Source organism: Drosophila ficusphila, unplaced genomic scaffold, assembly GCF_018152265.1.
Source record: "Drosophila ficusphila isolate 14025-0441.05 unplaced genomic scaffold, ASM1815226v1 contig_412, whole genome shotgun sequence".
NCBI lineage: Eukaryota > Metazoa > Arthropoda > Insecta > Diptera > Drosophilidae > Drosophila > Drosophila ficusphila.
The window spans coordinates 6,433,157-6,456,494 of NW_025064326.1; the positions used below are offsets into that span (position 1 = coordinate 6,433,157).

At 39.3% G+C, this 23,338-nt stretch overlaps 1 protein-coding gene across 1 annotated transcript; it reads right to left on the reverse strand.

Annotated features, from left to right (window-relative positions):
* Positions 1-15,642: 15,642 nt before the first annotated feature.
* Positions 15,643-16,198, reverse strand: LOC108089795. Its single transcript, XM_017188191.2, has 2 exons — positions 15,972-16,198; positions 15,643-15,911 (listed from the first exon to the last, which is right to left on the reverse strand). Exons 1-2 carry the CDS (start codon positions 16,102-16,104, stop codon positions 15,760-15,762), a joined length of 285 nt encoding a protein of 94 aa, XP_017043680.1. The 5' UTR covers positions 16,105-16,198; the 3' UTR covers positions 15,643-15,759.
* Between the last annotated feature and the right edge of the window lie 7,140 nt (positions 16,199-23,338).

A 23,338-nucleotide genomic window follows, 5' to 3' on the forward strand; every position in this document is an offset into this window, starting at 1 on the left:
ATTATCTGGCTGTGAGGATGGTAAAATGGCAAATGTCAAACGTTTTGCCAGCGCTCAGCTGAAATTTGCATGCGGGGCCACGCCCCCTCTCCCAGCTACGCCCTAAACGCTCTGCCTCTCTCCTTTGTGTGCAATTTTCACAAATGCAAACACTTTGATTTCGGTTTCAGAATTTTCTCGTCCTTCTTCCTTTCTTTTTTTTGGGAGACTTTCAGAGGAAGAGGATCAACTGCTGCACACAAACGCAGTTGCCTTTGAATGGGCGACGCCAGTGTGTTTGTGTGAGTATTATTTATGTTCTGCGCTAGAAATCTATTTGCACCGCACCACAAATCTCAGCTCAGCGAACGCAGAGTGAAAAAAATAATGGATGGATGGCTGACTGAGGGAGAGAGGGGCTGGAAAATTCAGGAAAATGCAGGGGGAGGGGAAAAGGGGAAAGGCCAAGGGAAGTGCACTGGGAAAGGCGAAGGCAAATCCATTCAGGGGCAGCCATCGGACAACGCATCGCATTCGCATTAAATCGAAGTCGTTTCCATGACTGAGCCACCCACACAAAACCCCGGCCCACAAACACAAATACAGATCCTAAACCCACGAAGCCACACCCTCGCACACCCACACACAGACACACAAACTTTAGCCATTTGCCAGGCGAATTCTACGAGACTCCAAAACTTGGCATTCGAGTTGGATTCGTGGAATTATTGTATAATTCAAAATGGAATTTAATTAAAGATTAATTGGAATAAATTATGAATTATTAGTTGATAATGCAGAAATTATAGAGCTGCTGGAAACTTAAAAAGAAAACTTTAAAATCACCTTTACAATAATCAACTAAACCACAACTCAACTAAAATATTCCAAAATCAACTGAAAGAAAATCTTTAAAAAAATTTTATACACTTACCATTATGTTCATAATTTTCTTGATTAATATCAAATTTTGGTTTTGATTTAAAAATATAATTCAACTTTTTTTTGTCCCAGATTTTATTTAATTCAATCCTTGGTAAGAGTACCTTTGAAGGTCTATCCTGCGATTTCTGATCTATGTGTTTGTTGCTCCACTGCTCGATTCTGTTTGTTTGTTGTTGTTTGAAGTCGGTGTGGGCTGGAAATCAGGTTGAGTGGGTGGGCAGGCACTAACTCACACAGGGACACACACAAACCGGGGCCGAGGCACTTGCATATCTGTGTAAATTTATGATTGCCCCATTTCCGTTTTTTACAGTCAGCTACAGTCCACGCCATTGCTATTGACTGTCTGTCAGACTGTCTGTGCCTGTGTCTGTGTGGGTGTATTTGTGTGGGTTTGTTTGTGTGAGGGTGAGTGAGTCTGTGTGTGGCTGGTCCTGCTCCTGGTTGCTTATCCTGTGACCGGCATTATTGTGTGACCCCCTTGGGCTGAGCTGCACTTTTCTTGCCCGCGCCTTTCTTTTTCTTTTTCCGCTCTGCGATTTTCTCTTCACTTTTTTTTTTTTTTTTTTTTTTGTTCAAATCCAATGCCGCCTGCAGCTGACTTTTGAGTGCACTTTGAAAATGGAGGAGATAACTATTGTGGAGCTCAGCAGGAAATTCCTTATTATGTAAATTATTACCTTTAAGCCGTAATATTATGAATTTGTATAAGCAAATTCTCTGCCTTCGTTCAAGAGAATCTATTATTATACTCAGCTTTCCCCCTTAAATTTCTTTTTATTTTAAACATGAATGCTCATTAAAGCTTGCAATTCCTTTATTCTAATCTTTAGGAAAACCTTTTTAAGTATACTGTTTAGTGAAAGATTTGGTGTAGAATTTCTTTGAGTGTGCTGGTTGTCCTGGACGAATGCTGGCCACGGATTGCCACGGGTATTGACTCGTCGTGGTTCGCTGCACCGCTCAACCACCCGCCAAGCACCACCCACCACCCACCACCCACCAATCCACCACCCACGTCCATTGCAATGGTTATGGCTTTGAAGCTCGCCCAGCTGTAGAGCCGTATGGGGTTTTAATTTTGACAGCTGCAGATAAATTGTTAAATGCAGGCCCGTTCTGCTCCCTGAGTGCTTTATGTGGGCTTACGCTTGTAGGTGTACGAGTATCTGGGCGTACGAGTATCTGTATCTGTAGAACGTTGCCCCTTTGTGTGCCGCTCGCTGTCCGTGTGGTTGAATATAAATTTATCTGCCCCTTTTTGCTCATCGCATTTTTCAGCATTTTTCTTTTGGCTCTCAGCCACCTCGATCGCCTTTCCTCCGCACTTTTGTTGTTTTGGCATTGACAGGCGGCCATCAAATGCATTCTGCTCGTCCTGCCACGCCCCCTTCGGCACGCCCCCGAGGGAGGCCTGATTGCAGGCGTCGGGATAAGAGAAAAAAGGACAACATATTAAAAAAAAAAATGGAAAAATTGGCATAAAAGAGGAGTACGAACAGCACTCGAAAATGCATTGCATCTATCAGTTTGTTCGCGCTCAGTCGGTCCATGAAATATGTTCGAGGCGCATTTATGTCATAAATAAAAATGGCGTTAAATATTTTCTGGCCGTTGACTGGGCCGTCAATTCGTTTTCCATGGATCAACATTTAACGCAATTTAAAAAAGTTCATCTCTCCATTTATCCACCCCTTTATGTATATTTGCATATTTATTCATTTGATTGGAGTTGGGCGAAGTTGTGGTTCAGGGATTGCTGCGGAAATATTTGCAGAAAATCAGGAACTGGTTAATTCTTATTGCGAGTTCAATAGTTTTTTTTCCCTCTTACTTTGTAAATATTTGTTTGGCGTACCATTTGGAATGTTCAATAATTTTCCATTTCTGTCAATTTCGGATTGGTTATATTGCATTCTTTTTTTTCCAAACAATTGGATGGTTTTTATATTAACTAAATAGCTTTTAACTATAAGAATTCATACAATTTTATTGTATTTATATTTATTTTATTCCGTTTGAATATAATTTATTTTAAAAAGGTCGGCATTTTACATCAACCTCTATATATTTAAAAATTTAAGTGGTTCACCTGCTTTCCTAGCTTTTAATTTTCCTTATTCCCCGTAAGTTAATCAAGTTAATATTGAATTCCTTTTTCCCAGGACATTTTTGTCTCCTCGCCTCATTTCTTATCTCTCGCTCCATTTAACTCAATTTGAGGCAACCGCAGTGCACTTTTCGGGCTTTTCCTCTGGCCCTTTCTCTGATCCTGCTTTTGTCCTGCTTCCGGCGGCCCCACTCTCACACACACACTTACACTACACACACATGGCTGGCACTCAGAGGAAATGAAAATGCAGACCGATGAAAAGGAAGAAAGAGTAAAAGTAGAGTGCAACGGGCTGGTGAAAGCCGCGTTGACATTTTCATTTAAATTATGCACATCACTTGAACTTCCTTGCAACCACACCCCTCCCTCTTACATCCCTTCCCTCACACACACACAGAGGCACACACAATGGTGGAAGAAAAGTCAGCGAAGACACCAAGGTCCTTTCCCAGGACTTCTTAACCCACAACGCGCTCCTTCTTAACTTTTTGTCAACGCACATTTCACAGTTATGGCAATGGCAACTTTGCCTTCGCTTCCTGAGGCATTGTCTGCAATGCAGATTCAGATTCTGGGATTCTCTGGTTCGGATTCGGATCCAGATTCAGATTGAGATTCCGGTGCCCGCCGACTAATTAAAACGGAAATCCACAATGGACCCCAGCCCGCCACTTCCGTTTAAGTGGAGCGCAAAAGTAAAAGAACAATTTTTATGTTTCCTCGGCAATAAAAAAAGTTCAAAGTTTTTTATTATAATTTCTTACGCCACCTCCTTCCACTCGAAATCCTGCCAAGAAATCCTCCCCGAAGGACAAGCCAAAGCGGTTGTAAGCAGCCGCTAAGCCTGAAAAAAGGAAAAAAACTCTAAAAAAAAACCCAAATAATGTAAAAACTTTTCAGCCTCCGATGGTGTAAAATTAATAAAAATTACGAGACAATGTTGAGCTCGTGAAGTTTAGCGACTGTTTCGCGTTACTTTGAATTATTGTCAACTCGGCCTAGAATTTTTGGCTCGAACTTTACTTATTGTTTGGGGATTGGCCAGCAGTAATTATGAGCAAGCTATAAGTGTTATGAATGTGGAAAATCAGCATTTAAAACAAAGAAATCTTTAACACAATCCCATCAAAGTTTTAAGCACAAACAAACTTTATGTTTGTTTGCTCTAATTTGCTCTCCTTGTTCATAAACCTCGCCCATTAAAACTCTTGTTGCTTAGTTAAACTACATTGAAGCTTAACCAAACATTATTTTCTCAACCTTCTTGTTGGCCAAACTCCAACAGCTTTTGTTTCGCTTATATCCTGCAACCATTATTGTTGCCAGATCAGCCGATGGCTAAATATGCTAAAGGATAAAAAGTGGCAGTGTGTGTGTGTGGTGCTCTTAATTAGAGTCGCGTTTTAAGGTTATTGTTCTTGCGCGTGCGTATCCCCATTATACTCAGGTTTGACGCCCCAAGGATGCTAACCCACACATATACTCCCACACGCCCACATACACGTGTGGCGATACGTGTGTCAGATATATGACTAATGCATGCACATTATCCTGGCATATCCCTCAAACACTACGTGTGGATAATGAGCTGGGCCCGCGGCTATGGGATTGAATAGTGGAGCAGCAGCTTCCACCGGGAAAATGCTTTGACCACGCTCGTGGTTTTCCAACGAAAATGCATTGTTTTCCTTTCGCTCACGCCGCGAGCGAATCCGCTGCTCAAATGTTTATGTTTCAGCGGTGGTGGTAAGCTGTACAGAAAATTGAGGGAAAATATTCCAACGGAATTAACAGATCCGCAAAATCAATTATGCAGCTTTAATGGCCATTAAATTAACATTTCCCCCTTTCACTCATCTCCGTCGTTTCGTTCTCCCTAATCAATCAATTTGATTTTGCAACTGGCAAGCAAATAAACTTAAATTAAAATAGAGCTGCTGCCGAAAATTCAAATTAGTTTGCTCGCAGTACAAGTGGATCTCAGCTGAGTTGAGCGTCTTTCACAGCTGCCTCGTCATGTATAAAACTGTCGCTTTGTGCGGCGTCAGTCGATAAAAGGGGAATTTGCCACAAAATGTTTAGACCATTGACGTTGCAGGCATTGAAATAAATTGCCAATTTACAAAGCGGAGACGAGGAAAGAATTTTCGGTGAATTGCGGCAGGGAATCTCCTCATTCTCCGCTCCAGGTGTTCCCTCTGCATCAGAGAAATGGCGATGGAGACAAGGAGAGAAGCCGAGAATTTGTTCTGCGTAACAAATGTGCATTTAATGCAGTTTTCTCTGTCTCCGTCCGCAGTGTAACAAAGTTGCCAGCAGCTGTGCACCACTATATGTAGCACTAGCAACGACAAATTACACATACGCCACGTTGCCGGCAATCAGTTATGCAGAAAAGTCCAGAGACAAATGCACTGGAGAAAAATGTTAAACCTTTATAAAGAAGTGCTCTACAAAATTACTGTTGCCCAAAATATTTAGTAAAAAAATCCAAATATTTACATTTATTTACAAAAGCCAACATTTAAGTTACATTTATTATTTATTGAATAATGTGTTCTAAGAAGTGTGACTTTTTTTTGTAATTTTAACAAAGTGCACTTTTCTTAATACCGAAATGCAGGAGCTTCTGCAGCCAAGGCTTTGACTCTCTCCAAAATGTGTAAGAACAAAGTGTGAGCCTGGCCAAAATAAATATGCTGCATCTTTGATGCAGTATTCGAGCAACAGGCAGCAGGTCTGCCAACAGCCAACTGCCAACTGCTGCTGGCACTCGGCTGCTTATATTGGAAAAAGTTAACTTATTGCATAATGCTTTAAGAGCCAGCGACTAACGTCTGCCGTTGGCATAATGAATGAGCAGTCGAAGGAGCCAGCCACTCAGAAGCTGCTTTCATGGCTTTTCCCCTCCTCCTCCTCCAAATGGCCTGATTCATGGCTCGCATCCGCATCATCCGGCAGCATTTGGCAGCCCGATCCGTTTATGAATGCATCCAGTTGCCAGCGAGTGCTGCGTGTAACGCTGCAAACTGAATATGCAGATAATTTTTCACTCGATATCATCGCTAACATAATTTGTTTGCCGATTGGCCTGGCTGCATGTGAAATTGATAGTCGAAAAATAAATGAGAAAGCCGAAACGCACTTTTCAATTTCATGCCACCCCGAATTACATCGAATTGATAGCCGAGTTGGAAAATAGGAATAGGGAAATTCAGCTGCATTGCTATTTTTACAAATTTAAAATTTGATTTACGGTCGTATTAAGTTTGTAAAAATGCATTTTGATAAAATGAATGCCCATAATTGTATGCTACATATTTTTTGATAATAATAAACATAATTTTGGAAAGTCAAACATAATTTAAATAAATCAATTTGGGATCTACAAAAATGTATTTAACAAATAAAACAAATTTATAACTCGTAATAGATAAAATATATATTTTTTTATGAAATTTTGCTTCAATTACTAGTTTTAAATTAGTTGCAAAAGAGAGACACTGATAAAGTTGCGCCTGCAAATTTGCTTGTTAAATTTGTGAACCACATTTGACATAGGCACGTTCTGGCGCTCTGGTTATTCCACTGCCACGTCGACACCTTTGACACTTGGCCTGCTGCAGCGGCAATCTCGCTGCACGACCCTGCTGTCTCAGCAGAAAAAAGAGCCGAAAATTGCAAATAAAATTGAAAATTCAGCGCGCTGTCTGCCAAAATCAACATCGAGTCGAAGCCTTCTCCGGACAACTTGTCAGCCTCCGGTTTTTGGTCTATTCCGGTACCGAATCCGTATCCGAATTCGAGTCCGAATCAGGATGCCAGGCCCATGCAACGCACGCAATGTCAAATGTCATGTGCTTCTCGGAGGTCCTTGGTGTCCTGCGGTTGCCTATTTAATGTCTGCCAGCTGCTGTCGTTGAAAATATTGTCAAGGTGTCAGTAGTAAAGTTAATTTCTGGCCTTCTATCTCAACTCTCTACCTCTCACTCCCTCTCTTACTCTTCCGTCTCCCTTTCCCTCCTGCGGTTGTGGCTCCCAGTGTGTCTGTGTGCAACCGCTCAGCTGTAAAAGAGCCGGAAAGCCACTCTGGCCAGGATCAGCCAGGATTGTGGGTGGTTTACGGGTGGCTGGGGCGTTGCGAGTGTCGTGTGTCACCGCAAAATGAGTCTCATTGGAAATGAATGTGTGCAGCTCTCGTTGCTGCCACATGGGGCATAAAAGCATTTCGGTTTCGCTTCCCTTATGAAGAATGGGCGAGAAACCAAAAGTAGATGTGTAACATTACAAACGGCCAATTGGCTTTGCATATTAGAAACCAGTGGCGCTATTTGTGTTTAGTATATATTTTCTTCACTAACACTCGTAGAAAGTTTCATCTTTGTTTTCCTAAATTCAATTGACGTTTTCCCAAGGCTTTTTCGTTTTCCTTGCGACGAATGCAATTTTCTGCCGCAGTCGCAGGGCAATCAAACTTCATTATAAAGCCAACTCCCAATGCAGCCACTCAATATTTATGCAAATTCGGCGAGCTGCACAATTTCCATAATTAAATATAGCCAACAAAAAAACGAGAGACAAAAAACGAGAACTTTTGGGATAAGAAGTGAAAATTGCTGAGAAAACTACAGCGGCTGCGAAAAATATGTGCGACCAAGAAAACTGCGAAAGAAACAACAAAAAATCGTCACAGAAAAGAATCGAATGGTTGATGGCCTTTATTAATATTAAATAAAGAATGAAAAAACTGTTTTAACAGCTATACTATTTTCCATTTCTCTATTTTTCATTTCTATACTACAGTTAATTTCGCTTTTATTTTAGGTATATAATTTTTTTAAGGAGTTTTCTATATTGATATACCTTTGCTATCCTGTAACCACTGGCTGATAGCTTGCTGATGGAGCGGCGAAACTGGGGGCCAAGTATGCCGTGTCAAAAGCGGAACTTGGCCTTCATCCCCTGGCATCGGCATCACTCTTGGCCGGATGCTTCTGTTGTGGTTGCCAGCCCAAGACGCCAATGCGGAGCGGATCCTTTTGGCTTCCACCCCTTTCTGTTTTTTTTTTGCAGCTCGCCAAAGCAATGACTTGGGGCCAATGGAGGCGGCTGGAAAGCCAAATGCATTAAGTGGGCGTGGCTGCGCTGGCGTTGGCATAACTTTCAAAAACTAATTAAGCCAACTTAAGTGCGGAGCAGCTTGGCAGTTGCCCGAGGGCGCGGGAATGCCACGGGTTTCGGCCTGGCCTACCAGGCATTTCAATCAAGCGTCGCCACAAGAGACGACTCCAAAGCGTGGCTACCGAGCTCCAAGTTCCAAGGAGAGGCTAAAATGCTGGCAGTTTTCCTCAAAAAGCGACAGCTAAGATCTAAAGTTAAAAGTTAATTGATTTGGTTACAAACAAGAGAAATATAAATTTAAGTTTCGAACTATCAAATATTAAATTTTTTAACAATATATATTTTTATTAAAATAAATCTTGACTTAGCCACAAATTTCTGTATTAAGATATTTATAAAAGGGCCCAGATTTTTAATTACAAATCTCAGCCAGGAGTTGAAAATTTCGAGGATTTCGTGTGCTTGTGTTTGTGCAATGGTGTTGATTTAGGTTCACTTTAGCGTAAAATGAATGTCCCACTTCAAATAAAAGTCGCACGCTGTAAATCACAGAGCAGCTGAAGAGAGAGCGAAATAAAAGGACGGGAGAATCCCGAGGAGATTCCGCTGGAGAATCAGGAGCAGGACAAGGACAAGGAGCAGGAGCAGGAGCCGCAAGTGCGGCGGAGCGTTCTCTATTTGTGTTTGTGACACTTTGCCGGCAACAAGGAGCGACAACAGCACTTGAATGCGCCGCATGAAACTGGCTTGCACTTGAGTGGCAAGTTTAGCAGGGCGGCAGCCGAAAATGTCCAACGGCGACGAGGTCGTTGAGGATGACGAGGACGACGAGGACGAAGACGAGAACGATGATGACAACAAGGACAATGTCGTCCCTGGCCAACGCCACATGCCGCATGCCCCATGCCGCCGTTTCCCAACTGCCACCGGAAGTGGCCTGCCGCAAGTGTCAGCGGTCGGTGGGCGGCCAACACTCTTCATAATTCCCTGTCAGTACCGGTCCTGGACCCACATTTCCCCTCACCCACACCCCCATCCCCTCCACTCCTCGTCCTTCGGCACTAAATGACACTTTATAATTGTGCGCCTCAGTGCAAAAGTTTAACAATAAATTGAAAAGTTTCCACGGCTGCTGCTGAAGTCAAGCCAGCAGGCGAAAGGCGTTTTTTATTATCCTTTTTCGGCCAGCTTTTAGCTGCTGTGTGTTTGTGAGTTTTAAATGTGCATTTTACAAATGTTACTTGTGGTCTTAACCCCCTTTCACCCCCTTTCCCCCTTCAACTGAACTGCAAGTTTCTGTTTCGGCCCTCAGTTTTTGCCGGCTGTTGATGCTCGGATTATTAAAGCCTGCAACTTGAACTTCCCAACTGCCTCAAAGCTAACGAGTTAGCATACAAAACTTAGCAGAAATAAAAAGGATTCCAAAGCGGAAACAGAACTCTGGACTCGGACCCTTGGCAAAAGTTGCACATTCTCTTTTAATGATAAAGCAATTTTTGGTAAACACAGCCGGGCATCAAATTTGAAAAATGCCTTTGCCATACTGACTAATGACTGTAAGAACTTATCTACCGTTTATTTACTCTTTAAGCTACATTTTTTAAGATATGGTAAAAAATTAAATAAATAAAAAACTATTTGTGATTGATCTATATATGATTTAAATTGAATACATATCATAAAAATTTAATTTATCGACTAAAAAAAACTTAACTAATGATGCAGTTGGTTAGAGGAATGAAATAGGAACATTAAGAGATATGCCACTTCAAAATCATATTAAAAGTGAATTTTGATAAATTTTCAACAAACCAAAAGGTTCTGGAAAATAGCTTGCACATTGAGAGACTAGTATAAAAATAGCACTCTCCTAACTTCTCATTAAATAACTAAAATAAACTCACACTTTTCCATCTAAATTCATTTACGCCACGCTTAGCCTTTAAACCCGAGTATACACTCAAACATTTAACATGAGAATTCCAATCAAACTATTTAACTCAGCTCTTTTCAAATGTTTAGAGTTCCTTGCTAACAAAAGTTCATTAGTTTAATTCGGGGGGAAATTGTAATGCCAATTACACGCATAATACGCACAATTACAGAATGTCGGAATAGAAACCGAATTTTTGGCCCCAAAAGGAATTTAATGTTTGCAACTTTGAAGGCAAAAGTTGGTGGCTGCAAAAAAAAGTCATCTAAGCCAGGGAATGGCGAAAAGTTACAGCTTTAAAGTTGCAGAAACTGAGCCAAACAGCTGCCGACAAAAGGCGGCGCGGATTATGACCAAAACTGGTCCATGAATTCCCTTCCCACTTTTCAGTCCATCGCCGGCTGAATCCGGTTGCCATTTACAAGAAAACAATGGCTCAAAAAGTTATTTCTTTTTTTTAGATCTCCCTCTATCTTTTTTTTCGGTGGAAAATGCATGCAATGTGCGTTCGCCCCGAAAAAGGATAAAGTTGTGAAATAAAAAAAAAAATATATACAGGACAACAAAAAACTAAAAACTTTTGCCATGACACTAGCCATGTTGCAAGTTGTTCGCTTTTGGGGGTTCTGTTTGAATAATTTTAAGGAAGGATATAACAGTTTTTGGTTTGGGATTATCTTAAGAATTTAGTTGTTTTTTTGGAAAAGAAAACACTATGTTATTTAATGGTCAAAAAATATAAAGAGATTTGCCTCAAAGCATTAAGCTTTAGAATAGCTCGATAACTATTTAAGTCTTAAAATAGAATAAGTTAAAGTGTACAACTTATTAGAATCTCCAGTTCTGTACCACAAAATGTTATAGTTGTATAAAATTAAACTACGATTTAAAGCGTACATTTTATTCTACAAGCCTCAAGTTCTTCCACAGTTTTCTCTTCCCCATGCAACCAAAATTTTGCATGCATTTTGTGGCTCTTTCGCAACTGGAGTGCGAGCGAGGTGTAACAATAATGCCACTTATTTTTATTTTCATTCCCCAGGCAGTGGTCATAAAACTGCCATAAAAATACCCGCACAATGCTGCGGCTTAAACCGTGAAGACTTGGTAAGATCCGCTTGAGTTTTGGCCGAAAAGCACACAACGTGCAACAAACTTTGACAAACAAATCGGAGTTTACGGCTGACCAAGTGACCACATAATTACACTTTGCACTTGCCCCGAATTTGCTTTGCTCTGCCTTGTGGTCTGGCCAATGCCAATTATAAGCCATGGAATTTAACAAATTAAGCCTCATTACACACGCACCCATACTAACACACATGCACACACCCACACCCACCCAAACACACAGACACACATGCAACTGACCGCAATCCAGTGCAGCCCGCCTGTTGACACATGACCCCAACCACTTGGCCAACAACACCACCCATCGCTACCCACCCAAACTTTTTGCCCCACCCAAAAAGCCATTTTGCCTGCTTGTGGCTGGCCTAATTGCTCATAATTCAAATTGCACTCAAAGAACCCCGTCCCTCAATCCGATTTCCTCGTGGAAAAAGGTGCTGAAAGAAGTAATTAAAAGAACATACGACCGCCAATTAATAAAAGCTGGCAGGTGGGCTGCGAAAACAATTATTAAATTTTAAAATATTGATAAATAACACACTTCGACCAGCGGGTGGGCACAAAATGCCAGTTAATTGATGCATGTTTGGTGACATTTATGAAAATCGATGTGATTAGTGGTGGTCTTCACAGCTGAGATGTAAGTTTTAACAAATTACTTAATTTGAAGTTTAAAGGTAACATTTAACAGCTTCATTTTAACACAAGGTATGGGAAGTATTCTTATTTGTAATAATAATTTCTTAAATTATTCTTTCGAGTGAATGTAACCCAAGTGATTCGTAAAGTGACTTTAAATGTATTCATTTTAGAAATCCCTCAACTAAATCAAAGTTAAACATTTTATTAGCTTACCCGGCGGAGTCACAAAGCAACTTTCAATTAAATAGCTGGCTGGCAGCTAGCTCAATCTCATTCTCGTCCTCATTCCCGTTTTCATTCTCGGGCTCGTTCTCGTTCTTGGCCAGGCCAACTCCTTACGGACTTAGGGACGTCAAACAAAAGAGCGCCAGAATAACCCGAAGACCCGACCCAACCAGGCCATGAATTCATTTTAAAAAATTGCAGCTAGAAAACAAAGGGACCTGCCATTGTGCAATTAAAATTGTATGGCACTGGGGACTCCTGGCGGAGCAGGAGCCGAAGCAGAAGAACGAGCTCAGCGCCCAAGTAGTTGGCAAAGAAAAGGAGCTTTTCCGAGGACGAAAACGTGGGTGGGCTACACAAGGCGACGCTGCCTGCCGATAAGAGAAATTAAAACAAACAGACGCCGCACGCCCTGCGACTGTACAATCTGGACAATTTCCGAAGTGACACACAGGGCAAAGCAAATAGCAGGACACCAGGACATCAGGACGCAGGACGACCTCACCGAACCGTCGGCCAGCCAAACAAAACCAAACCAAAAGGAACCGAAGCAAACCAAACCGATCCGACGGTTCAATCCTGACCAGCTGGCCATGTTTACGGGCGTATCATGACAGTTTTCCTCCTGTTACTTATTTCTTTTCTTGCCCGCTTTTCCCTCCCTTTGGAGTACGTGGTAATCCAGGATAACAAGGGTATACGAGTATATAGGAAAAACAAGAGAATTTTGTATAATCATTTGTTAATTTTAAATGAATGTATAAACATGAACAATAAACTCATGAACGCACAACATTTAAAATAATTATATAAATATTCGTAATTTTTTCATTAGTTTATAATATACCTATATACCTCATTATTATCTGATCTCAAAATATGTAAGGAAAATATATCAATTTTTAATATATTCCTGCACTTTAGGTATCTTCAAGTCGTTTAACTCCACTTTAGCCTTCTGACTACTTATTTTTTTCTTGTCCTTCGTCCTGTTTACTTTGCTGGCCCTGCCTCATGTGCTTTAAGTTGTCACAAGTTGTCGAGTCCAGTTCTCGGGGAATCCCCCTTCAGGGCAGCTGCACTTGTCGTGCGGCTTGAGTCCCCAATGATATCGCATAAGTTTTTCAATTTTGTGCGTTATTAGAAGCGATTAGAGCGAAATGTTGATGGGAGGATGGGGACGAGGATGCTGAGCTGAGCTTCCATAAACACTTTGCAGCAATTGGCAGCTGGCTAAATTTGCTGTGAATGAAAAGTTTTCGTCTTCGGTTGCAAGTTTTCCAAAGCCGAATATTAAGCAAATGTGGCGGTTCGTAGGAGGGTAGAATATGACAACATTTTAAATCCTGTTTTCCTTTCATTTATAAAATTTCCCAATACCTGATACTTTTCTTACAGCATTTCATTGTTTAAATAGGATTCTTACTTCCCAAAAATAAGAAGCTATTAGAAAATTTAAAAAAAAAAAACAGACTAAAATAATCATTTTGTTTATCTAAACCACCTTATCATTTTTTGTACTATCTAAACCTCCTTACAAATAACAACTCTTTTATTTGCACCAAAGCTTGTTAAATATTCTGTTTTCTCTCACAAACCCTTGGCTTTCATCTGCGTTTGTTAATTAATGCTGAGCCCCCAATCTCCGCGCTCAATTTTCTAATTCCTGGCATAATATATGGAACTGCTTGGCCCGCTTAATGACCAGCTCTTAACGTTTTGTCTAATCCCACGACAAATCTCTCCCGGCAACGGCCCACGCTGCGTATGCGTGTCATAAACATTCGCTTCGGCCGACGACCCAACTCGATGGGAGGCAGGAATAAAAGACCGCAGAAATTAAACGACAGCCGATGGGGCTGTGGACCCAACGCATTTGCCAGAAGAGCCCAAATAAAAGATTACGCTATAAACACATTTATCTGACCCTGAGACATAAAAACCTGCGCCCTCGATAGCATTTTATAACTCAGCAAAGTGCCATAACTAACAAAGGCTAGGATCTGAGGGCCGAAACAGCCTCCTGATGAATTAAAGCCGCAGCTAGTAAAAGTTAACAACATTTCAACTTGGCGACTGATAAGTCGGCCCCCAAAAAAGCCCAAAAACCAAAACAAAAACGAAACGGAAAAGCGAAAACAAAACCTTAATGAAGCATAAAAAATGTTTATGTCCCTGGAAAACTAAAAGCGAACAACAACTGTATGTAAAAATAAACTTGAAACCATTTACGGAGGGTATATTTTAAGGCACAAAAATAAAATCTCGAAAAAAAGGACAGACGAAAGCTCAAATAAACAAACTCAGTTAGGAAAGTTTAATTGATAGTCCTGTAGGAAATTCACATCAAGAATCATGGGGGACAAAACGGGGGCATAAATAAGTAGACTGCTAGTAAATTCCTCTTTTGCGTGCTTATACCCTTACAAAAATATAAAAAAATATAATAAAAATTTAAGTGGATCGTTGAAGCATTAAAAATAAACCAAAAATCATTTGACTAAAATTTTAATATTCCTTTTAATCAGAATTAAGTAAACATTCATCAAAGAAATAACTCCTGGTTTTATTAGATAATATATTCTACCCATCGGCATACCCTTTCGAAACTTTTTATACCCCAGCCACAAAAACAAAAAGAAAAATAGTAAAAACAAACCGGTGCAAAACAAGGGCAAAGAACAGCCAGAAAAAAGTGTTAATGAACAAAATAATGAGTTCCAGTGCCGAGATTTGGGCCACAAAACATTTTATGACACTAACAGCAAAACACCAAAGGGCACTGGTCTGGGCTAAGCTAGCAGGAAAAGCGGGGAAACCCCTTCCGAAAAACCAACCAGGCAGCCACAGAGGGAAAGTCGGAGTTCGGAGTCCGGAATCGCCGCATGAAGCAATAAATAATCACCAAAGTTTCGCTGAATCGAATTATCACCCCCTGAGGTGTAGTTCCGTAATGAATTTGTTTTGGGGCTTTACTCCTTCGCTTTACTCCGGCATTTAGTTTCATTATGCTTTGCTTTTGCTTTGCTTTGGGGTCCCCCAGATTCTGCGACTGCGTGACCCGCCGATTCCCCAGCTTTTCCAGCTTTTCCACAAACTAAAATTGCAACCTCGGAATCCGTTTGTTTTCCGCCGGGTTGTTAGTTGTTTGACTTGGCTGCTCCACTTTTCCCGGGGTTTTGTTTCACAAAGCTGCGGCAGCAAATACATTTGATTTGATGTGCATACGTACTATTCAACTCGCTGTCACTCGTCCTTTTGTTTGCACTGGGGTTTTCCTATTTTCCCGCCGCTGTTTGTCGTCGCCATTTGATTCCAGCCATGGCACAAATTACAATTGGCAGCTGCATTGCGAAAAACAGAAGCTCATGGAGTTTAAATTAAAATTTAAATATTTTACTGCAAGTCAGGCGAAACTAAATAGGATTTAAATTTAAAGAATAATTTGAAGAAATTATTTTACATTTTAAAAAAGTATTTGATCACATCTCTCAAGCAAATGTTCAATCAGTTTTAAAACCATTATAAAATAAAAAGCGTGTGACCTCGCTAAAAAGATTCTTTATTTAGATTTCATTTATATTATTTTTGTTAATACGAATATTGCATTTTATATTTATAGTATACTGAATTGCACTGGTACGACTAGTATTGTTGTTCAGATCCTCCCTTATTCCTGATTAGCATCGATGGTAAAGAATCGCAAAGTGCCAATTTGACTGGTGAAGCAGGCGACATAAGGGATTGTTAGGACGAAACACATTTGGGTTCGCGTGCCTCCCTTGACGGGAAAATCCTCGCCAGTCCGTCGGTTGTAGGCAGCTGCAAAAACAATTAAAATTAGAGGTTTTTACCTAGACGACCGATTCGTAGAATACTTGCCACGTATTTGGGAAAGGGTGATTGAGCGCTGTGGGGAATCGCTTTGGGTGGTTTTGAAGATTTCCCGTAAATCGTCAAGAATGTTGGGATGTTTGCGTTGCACTTTATGGAAAAAATCATCCATTGTAGCCATGTTTTATATTTATTTTTAATATTTCTATTTATAGTAATATCACGTGAGCATGTGAACTCTGCAATCGGTCAGTGCAGTCTAAACTTCCAAAATCCGGAAATCAGACAGCAGACCTGAAATAAACAAACAAATAACAAAGTACAGGTATCCCTCTAAACAGTGAACATTTCGATTAATTTTTTTATACAAAATATTGTTTTAAATTTATTAATTAAATATATTAATTTATTAATTTTATTAATTTTTAATTTAAATATACATTTTTAATTTGTATGTAGTTCTAAATGGATTTTCTTTATTTATAGCACACTGTAAAACCGGTTTCTGTCGAGCAGCAATTGTTATCAATGCGCTTTTTCTCTCTTTCCCTTCAGAATTTCCCCTCTCTTTAGGGTTTTCTCTTTACCAAAAACATTTAGAGTTCCACCCACTTTGGTGGTGGTTTTCCCATGCCAGCTGATCGTTTTTGGTGGTGGAAAACCCAATCGAGCGAAGAGAAAAGTTTCTTCGGCTTATCCAAGATCCAAACCAACTTCAATTCAACTCTTATACAAAAGAAAAACGGTTGGAAAACTGCAAGCAACTGACCAAATATTCAACTAAATTATTTTCTATACATTTTTAATGGAAGGACGCAGCCCTTTCCCAACTTTATGCAGCCATAAAAAAACTTTGCTTCTGTTTTTGCGACTGTCCTGGGGCAACATAAAAATGAAGCACAACAAAAACCAAAGAGAGAAAAACCGAAACTGCAAGTTAAAACAAGGAAAATGGCTTCACACGAAAAAGTTGTGCTGATTTTCACACTTGTGGCAAACGAAGTAAGAAAATAATTACAAACTTCGGGGGAAGGCATCAAAAACGACCGAAAAAAGTATTATATTCAAATTATTTACAGCACTTTATTTTTGATGGCAGCACAAAAGTCGCATTTGGATGCAAAACTGAACAACACGGCGAAAATGTGCAAGTACAAGTAAAAAAAGGGGAACTTGGCGAAGTCATTTTAATTTAAGTTGTTCAACATTTCACCGCTTTTGCAAATAAATTCAGCATGAATACAAGGATGAACAGACTTCCATGAAATTAATATTTCTATAACTTGCACTCGAGCATTGAATTTCTTTTCACTTTTGATTAGAAACACATACCACTTTCGTGAAACCATACTTTTAATTTTATTTTAAGAAGCTTAAAGTTTGTACACCCGAACCGAGCTTATTTGCCGTCATAATTTGAAGCTCATTAAAACGCATTCAGTGCCAACAGGGCTAACAAACTTTCAAACTGAAATGCGAACGTTGCCATCCACACAGGACTCATACACACTTGCCCTCTTGTATAGAATTTCATGTGTCTGCATTGTGCATTTTGTGTGAATAAAAAATGTGTGCAACGAAAATGAAATTTGCAACGGAAGTTATTTCACGCTTTGCCGAGCGCGCCCCGTGCGCCGTGCGATTTTCCGCGATTTTCCCCACTTTTCCCCAGCTTTTCCGCCCGTGCATCGTGTCAAAACTAAGTAACGAAGTAACGAGCTACAGCCAGGAGTTAGAGTTGAAGGAATTAAGCAGCATAACAGACTGTCAGTGTATGAGAACGCCCACTCACATCCTGCGTAATTGGTTTCAAGTTGCAACAAAAGCGGGGCAACAAGTTTAATTAACATAAAATATGAAAGGGCTGCAAAATAAGCCAGCAAATAAATTCGAAGTGCCGTCCATGGCAAGGAAATTTATTGCAAAACCTTTCGGAGGAGGAGAAGAAATGTTTTGAGAAAAATAATCAAAGTAAATAAAGCAAAATTTTCATCACATGTGGACTCATTTATTAATTCCATGCCATTTGTGCTCTTGATTTACGCCCTCTACATAAATATCGTAATAAATGGAGCCGTTGAAGGATATTGCTTTCTGCAGGACCTTCGACCGGAGCACACGTGTGTGCGTACAAACAAGAAAACGAAAACACAGCACAAATTTTCCGATTTTGCATTAATAAATGGAATTTCTCCTGGTTTTTGGGTCAAGCATTTCGATTTATTTTCAATTTGAGCCAAGAGGTAAAGTTTTCTTCGGTTTTAGTGGCCAGCATGAATAAATGAAGCAGAAGTCGGTTGTTGCAGTTCATTGAAAAATATTGTACAGGGAGCATTTCTTTATGGTTATACATATAGGAACTTGCAAAACTTATTTTAGGTTTAAAATAACCCAAATAACCATTCAAGTAAACATGAAATAGTTTGTAAATAAAAGGAATCTGATTATTATAATATACGATGGCAAACTTTCCTTTCCTTTCATTTCATATGTAACCAACCCGTTTCAAACCTGACAGTTGGGCTTTAGCTTTGCAAAACTTCGCCAACATGCGAAAACGTGTCAGATTGGCTCTCGCAAAATATGTGTATCCATGTTTGATCGCATTTTTCGATTTCAGTTTTGCTGTTGTGCAATCAAAATGTCCGATGTCAGAACATTTGGCAATTCGGCAGAAAAGTTTCGGGTACCAAGTTTATCAATTAACGCAGCCAGCGGCTGTCAAGTGCAGCGGGCAAATGTGTGTGCAGGCCGGCAGTATTTGTGTATTTGCGATGGCCAAGATGCTTAATTGAGTGCACACAGATACGCAGCCACACACATACGTGGGCATACAGGCAAACACGTCTCAACACCTGGGAGTCCTCAAAGGATGCACCGAATGCTTGGGGTCAGGATCCTCCGCACTTGGCATCCTCAACACAAGAAACTGTCTCGGCTTGGTGAGCAATCAATTTCAACTAAATGCCGTCTTCATGCATAATTGCTTGCCATTGTGTGTGCGTGTGTGTTTAGGTGCCTGTGTGTGGACAGAAGGAGAGGGGAAAATGTTCTGTCTGAGCGAATACAACACTGCGTATACTTATCGAGCGTGCTTAATATGGCAATTAAAAGATGATTCCAATTAAGAGGAAACACTGTGCTGCGTAATCACTGCACAATATCGCCTTGTTGGACACAAATCGCATTAGCATTAGAGTCCTTTTAATTGGCATAATAAACTAGAGATGTCCGGTTAAGGAGATTCCAGTTCGCATTATGCAAATCATTCAAGTTAAAAACATTTATTTAATTGGGAAATTTTAATTTCAGCAACTTATCATAAGTTGATTTACCCACTGTAAACACGGCAAGCCTAACATTTATTTAAACTTTGCTTTCTTAAATTAACAGCAGCAATTAAAAATGATGGAAGCCAATTTCCAAGAAAACCAAATTTTAAGAAGTTATAATTTGCACAAGATGCTTTAAGATCACTTTCAAAATAAAGTAGATATTTAATTGTATAATATTAAAACTCAATTTAAACCAGAACAAATTGATAAAGTTAAAATGAGCCCATTTCCAAAATGGGCAAAGCCAAATATAAACGTTATTAAATTTAAAGCAATTTTCCACAAATCCGATTTATAGAAAAAAAAAAGGAAAATAAAGACCGCACCCTTTGAGTCATTCGACTAAATAATTTATTAGCCGGCCATAATCTATAATTAAATCGTGTAAACTGTCGCAAGCGTTTATGCGGTCGCATTAATATTAATTGCTAATATTTAGAGCCTTTAAATAGCTTAATTAAATTGCCACTTGAACAACAAAAGGAAATTACTGCCGCACTGCGTGTTTGCGGGGTCCGTGCACCTATGTTGTTTTTCTCCATTATAAAAAATAATTAACCCGCCGCAAACAATTAATCAGTGACTCCAGCAAACACGCACAAATTTTGTAGCATTTGCATAAACTGAGCAAACTAAAAATGCCATCAACATAATTAGAAATGTGATACCGGTCGCAGTGGATAATTTCGAATTGATTTATGCAAATTACAAAGCCACACGACCACATGAAAATTTCGCGAATATTAAAAAATCGTCAGCGGGGAAACAGGCATTGAGTAAATAAATTAATAAAAATAAATAAATTCAAGTGCGACTTTTTCGCATGTAACTTTTGTCGAACATTTGCTGTTTGTCCCAACTAAATATTTATGCAAGCTGTCCATGTCCTTGTCCATTTCCATGTTCGTTTTTGAAGTCCGTGGGAAAAGTGCGGCCAAGTGCAAAGCCAAATCAACCAAAATGTGCGTAATAAATATTAATTTAATTTTTTGCGCCCACTCCGCCCTTTGTGGTAATGGCTTGCCAAATTTCATCAAACGCATGCATCTGCAAATTTATGCATGTAAACTCGGACATGAATGATTCTGGGTAATAGAAATTGTAATTTATGCAAAACTAAGAACGAAAGATAAGTTTAATTACATATTCATGATTTTTCGAACAAGTTGAGCAACTATTTAGTCTTGTTTAAATATTTTGTTTTTTTCTCTTTTAATTAACTGTGTTATTCTAAATAGGGGATTTCGATTTATAAGTTTTCTTTTCTTGTTTCCTAGTATAAATTAAAATGTATGATTTATACTCCACCTTTTTCCTTCCCTGAATTTCTAGAACCAGCAGAACAGCCAGACTTAAAAGTTAATTTCTCGAATGTTGTGTGTGTTTTAATGAGAACACTCAAAATTAATAAAACAATGCGTACATTAAATGCAAATTGCACAGCCAGGCACTGTCAACACGTTGCTCCTGGATCCTTGGTCCTCCGTGCAGACAGGATGTGCCATATCCCCAAGGAGGCGACGAGGGGATGAGGGGGCAGTAATTATGAGGACATTATGGGCATTATGCGCCGCAATCGTTATTGCGTGGACATGCTGGGACCTCGACGAGGACGAAGCTGGCCAGGATGTCGATGTGGCTCCTTGCGGCGCTTCCAGCACTTTCGTTATGCATGAACCGAGTGTGTACGTTGTTGACCCACCCACCACCACTCCACTTCCCCCTCTCCCTTCTAAATTGCGACAACATTATTTAATTGAAACTAATTTGCCGTTTTGCGGCTGCCATCAAAATACTTAATGTCCTGGGGACATTTAGTTGGCCGAAATGTGTGTCAAATTACTGTGGTTTTTCACTACATTTTCGACAACTTTAAGCAACGCCTCAAAGTATGTCGGATTAATTTCCCTACACATAAAGAGTATGTATTGTGTGCCGGGGCAAATTGCAAATGGAGTACGAAGGCAGCCAGTGCGCCATATTTCTCACCTTGCCCGGAATGGAGCGAACCAAGGGCAACAAAAAATTAAGCGCTTTACGGCGTTCTACAACGGAGTACACCACATGCTCTGTTTACTTTTACGACTTTCCAGTGGAGCAGACCCCGCCATCCGACGGCAAATACAAACAGAGCAGCTAAAACTCCAGTTCCGCCAGAGGAGATGAGGTGCCAGTGATGGTGAAAACAGGAAGCTAAAGAGGAAATTATATTAAATTATTAAATTAATAATAGCTGAATGAGGAAACCCTGAATTTGTGGGAAGAAAAAAGTGCAGGGACTGTAACGGTTATAATTAAAAAAGCAAAAATTACAAAATAAAAGTTATTTCTTAATTTTTACGAAAAAATTGATTTTTAATACTTAAAATTAATTTTAATAATAAAAAATTAGTAATAATTATTAAGTATCAATTTTTATATAAAAATTACGCAATAACTTTTATTTTCAATTTTTATTATATAAATTGAAAAATAAAAATTATTCGATAACTTTTATTTTAAAAATTGAAAATAAAGATTGAATCTATATATATATCTAATATATCTTTTGATCCGTAGAAGCCAGATCCAATGTGTATGTATATATATGATCTACACATCAATACCTTTCAGATGGTATATAATAAGTATGTATATATATATAGATTCAATCTTTATTTCCAATTTTTAAAATAAAAGTTATTGAATAATTTTTATTTTTCAATTTATATAATAAAAATTGAAAATAAAAGTTATTGCGTAATTTTTATATAAAAATTGATACTTAATAATTATTACTAATTTTTTATTATTAAAATTAATTTTAAGTATTAAAAATCAATTTTTTCGTAAAAATGAAAAAAAAAACATTTATCTTGTTTTTGAATTCGCCATGAAAATTTAACTTATGACAATTTTTTCCAATTTTTTTGGAGACTGTTTTGGGCTTCAATTTTTTTTAAACTCATAATAATTATTTGCGGTCCCTGAAAAAGTGTGCTGCTTTGAAAAGGCAAAGGCGGAATTAAATGCAACTAAAATTATAAAAACTACTTTGAGATTTTATACAAATATTAAATATTAAATTGAAATATTCAAAAATTAAGGTGAATGCAAAAGTAGTTTAAAAAACACACTGAAAGCAAATCAACAATTTAAAGCTTAATTTCTTAATGGTCATACTGTACTTTAACTCGGGAGAATAAATCTTTAAAAATTTCTAAATATATCTCTTTGATCCTCCCAATTCATTAGCCCGATCATCACTGACGTCGGCCACGCCCACACACGACGAATGACACCGTTACAAAAGGGCGGAGGAGCCCACTGAGCGAAACGCACGTGACGCTCATCAATTTGGCGCACTTTGCCTTGGCTCGTAATGCGCTGGGTGGAAAGCGATGGGGAAAATTGAGGGAAAGCGGGTCCGGAAAATGGGAAAATGGGAAAATGGGAAAAGGGGCCGAAAGGGATGGCATATGCATCGTTCTGCACATGCTGTGCACGTCGTCTTGCCCTGGAGTTGCAGGGGTGTCACGATTTTGCATATTAATTGCATTAAGTTATAGCCAACGAGGCTGCCGTCCACCGCCACATGCTCGGCGATAATTTCAAGTTGGTAAATCCACTTTGGCGCACATGGATCCCCGGATCCGTGGATCCACATGTTCCGAGGGCTTACCGTCCAGCCCGGTGCTTAACGGCAATTCGAACTGGCTGTGTGCGGCGTCTAAAACCCGCCGGTTATTTAATACCGGGTCGAGTACTCCGGCCAACTAACTAAACGCCCGGAATCCAAAATGAATTTATTTTTAAACCCTATCGGACACAAAGCGAAACGCGATCCGCATTACACAAAATCCCATTTGTATATTTATACACCGGAGCATTTCTATGTGTGTGTGTGTGCTCTTCAAAAATACGAAAATATTTTTGAAAATATCTGAAATGTTTGTTGCCGTTGGAAATGCTTACGTATTCGCTATTTTTAACATGACTCACTTGCATTTTTCATCAGTAAAGTATTTAAGTTGTTATTCTCATTTATTATTTATTACGCTTTTTGTTTCTCTCTATTTTTGATTGTTTGTGTGGTTTTTT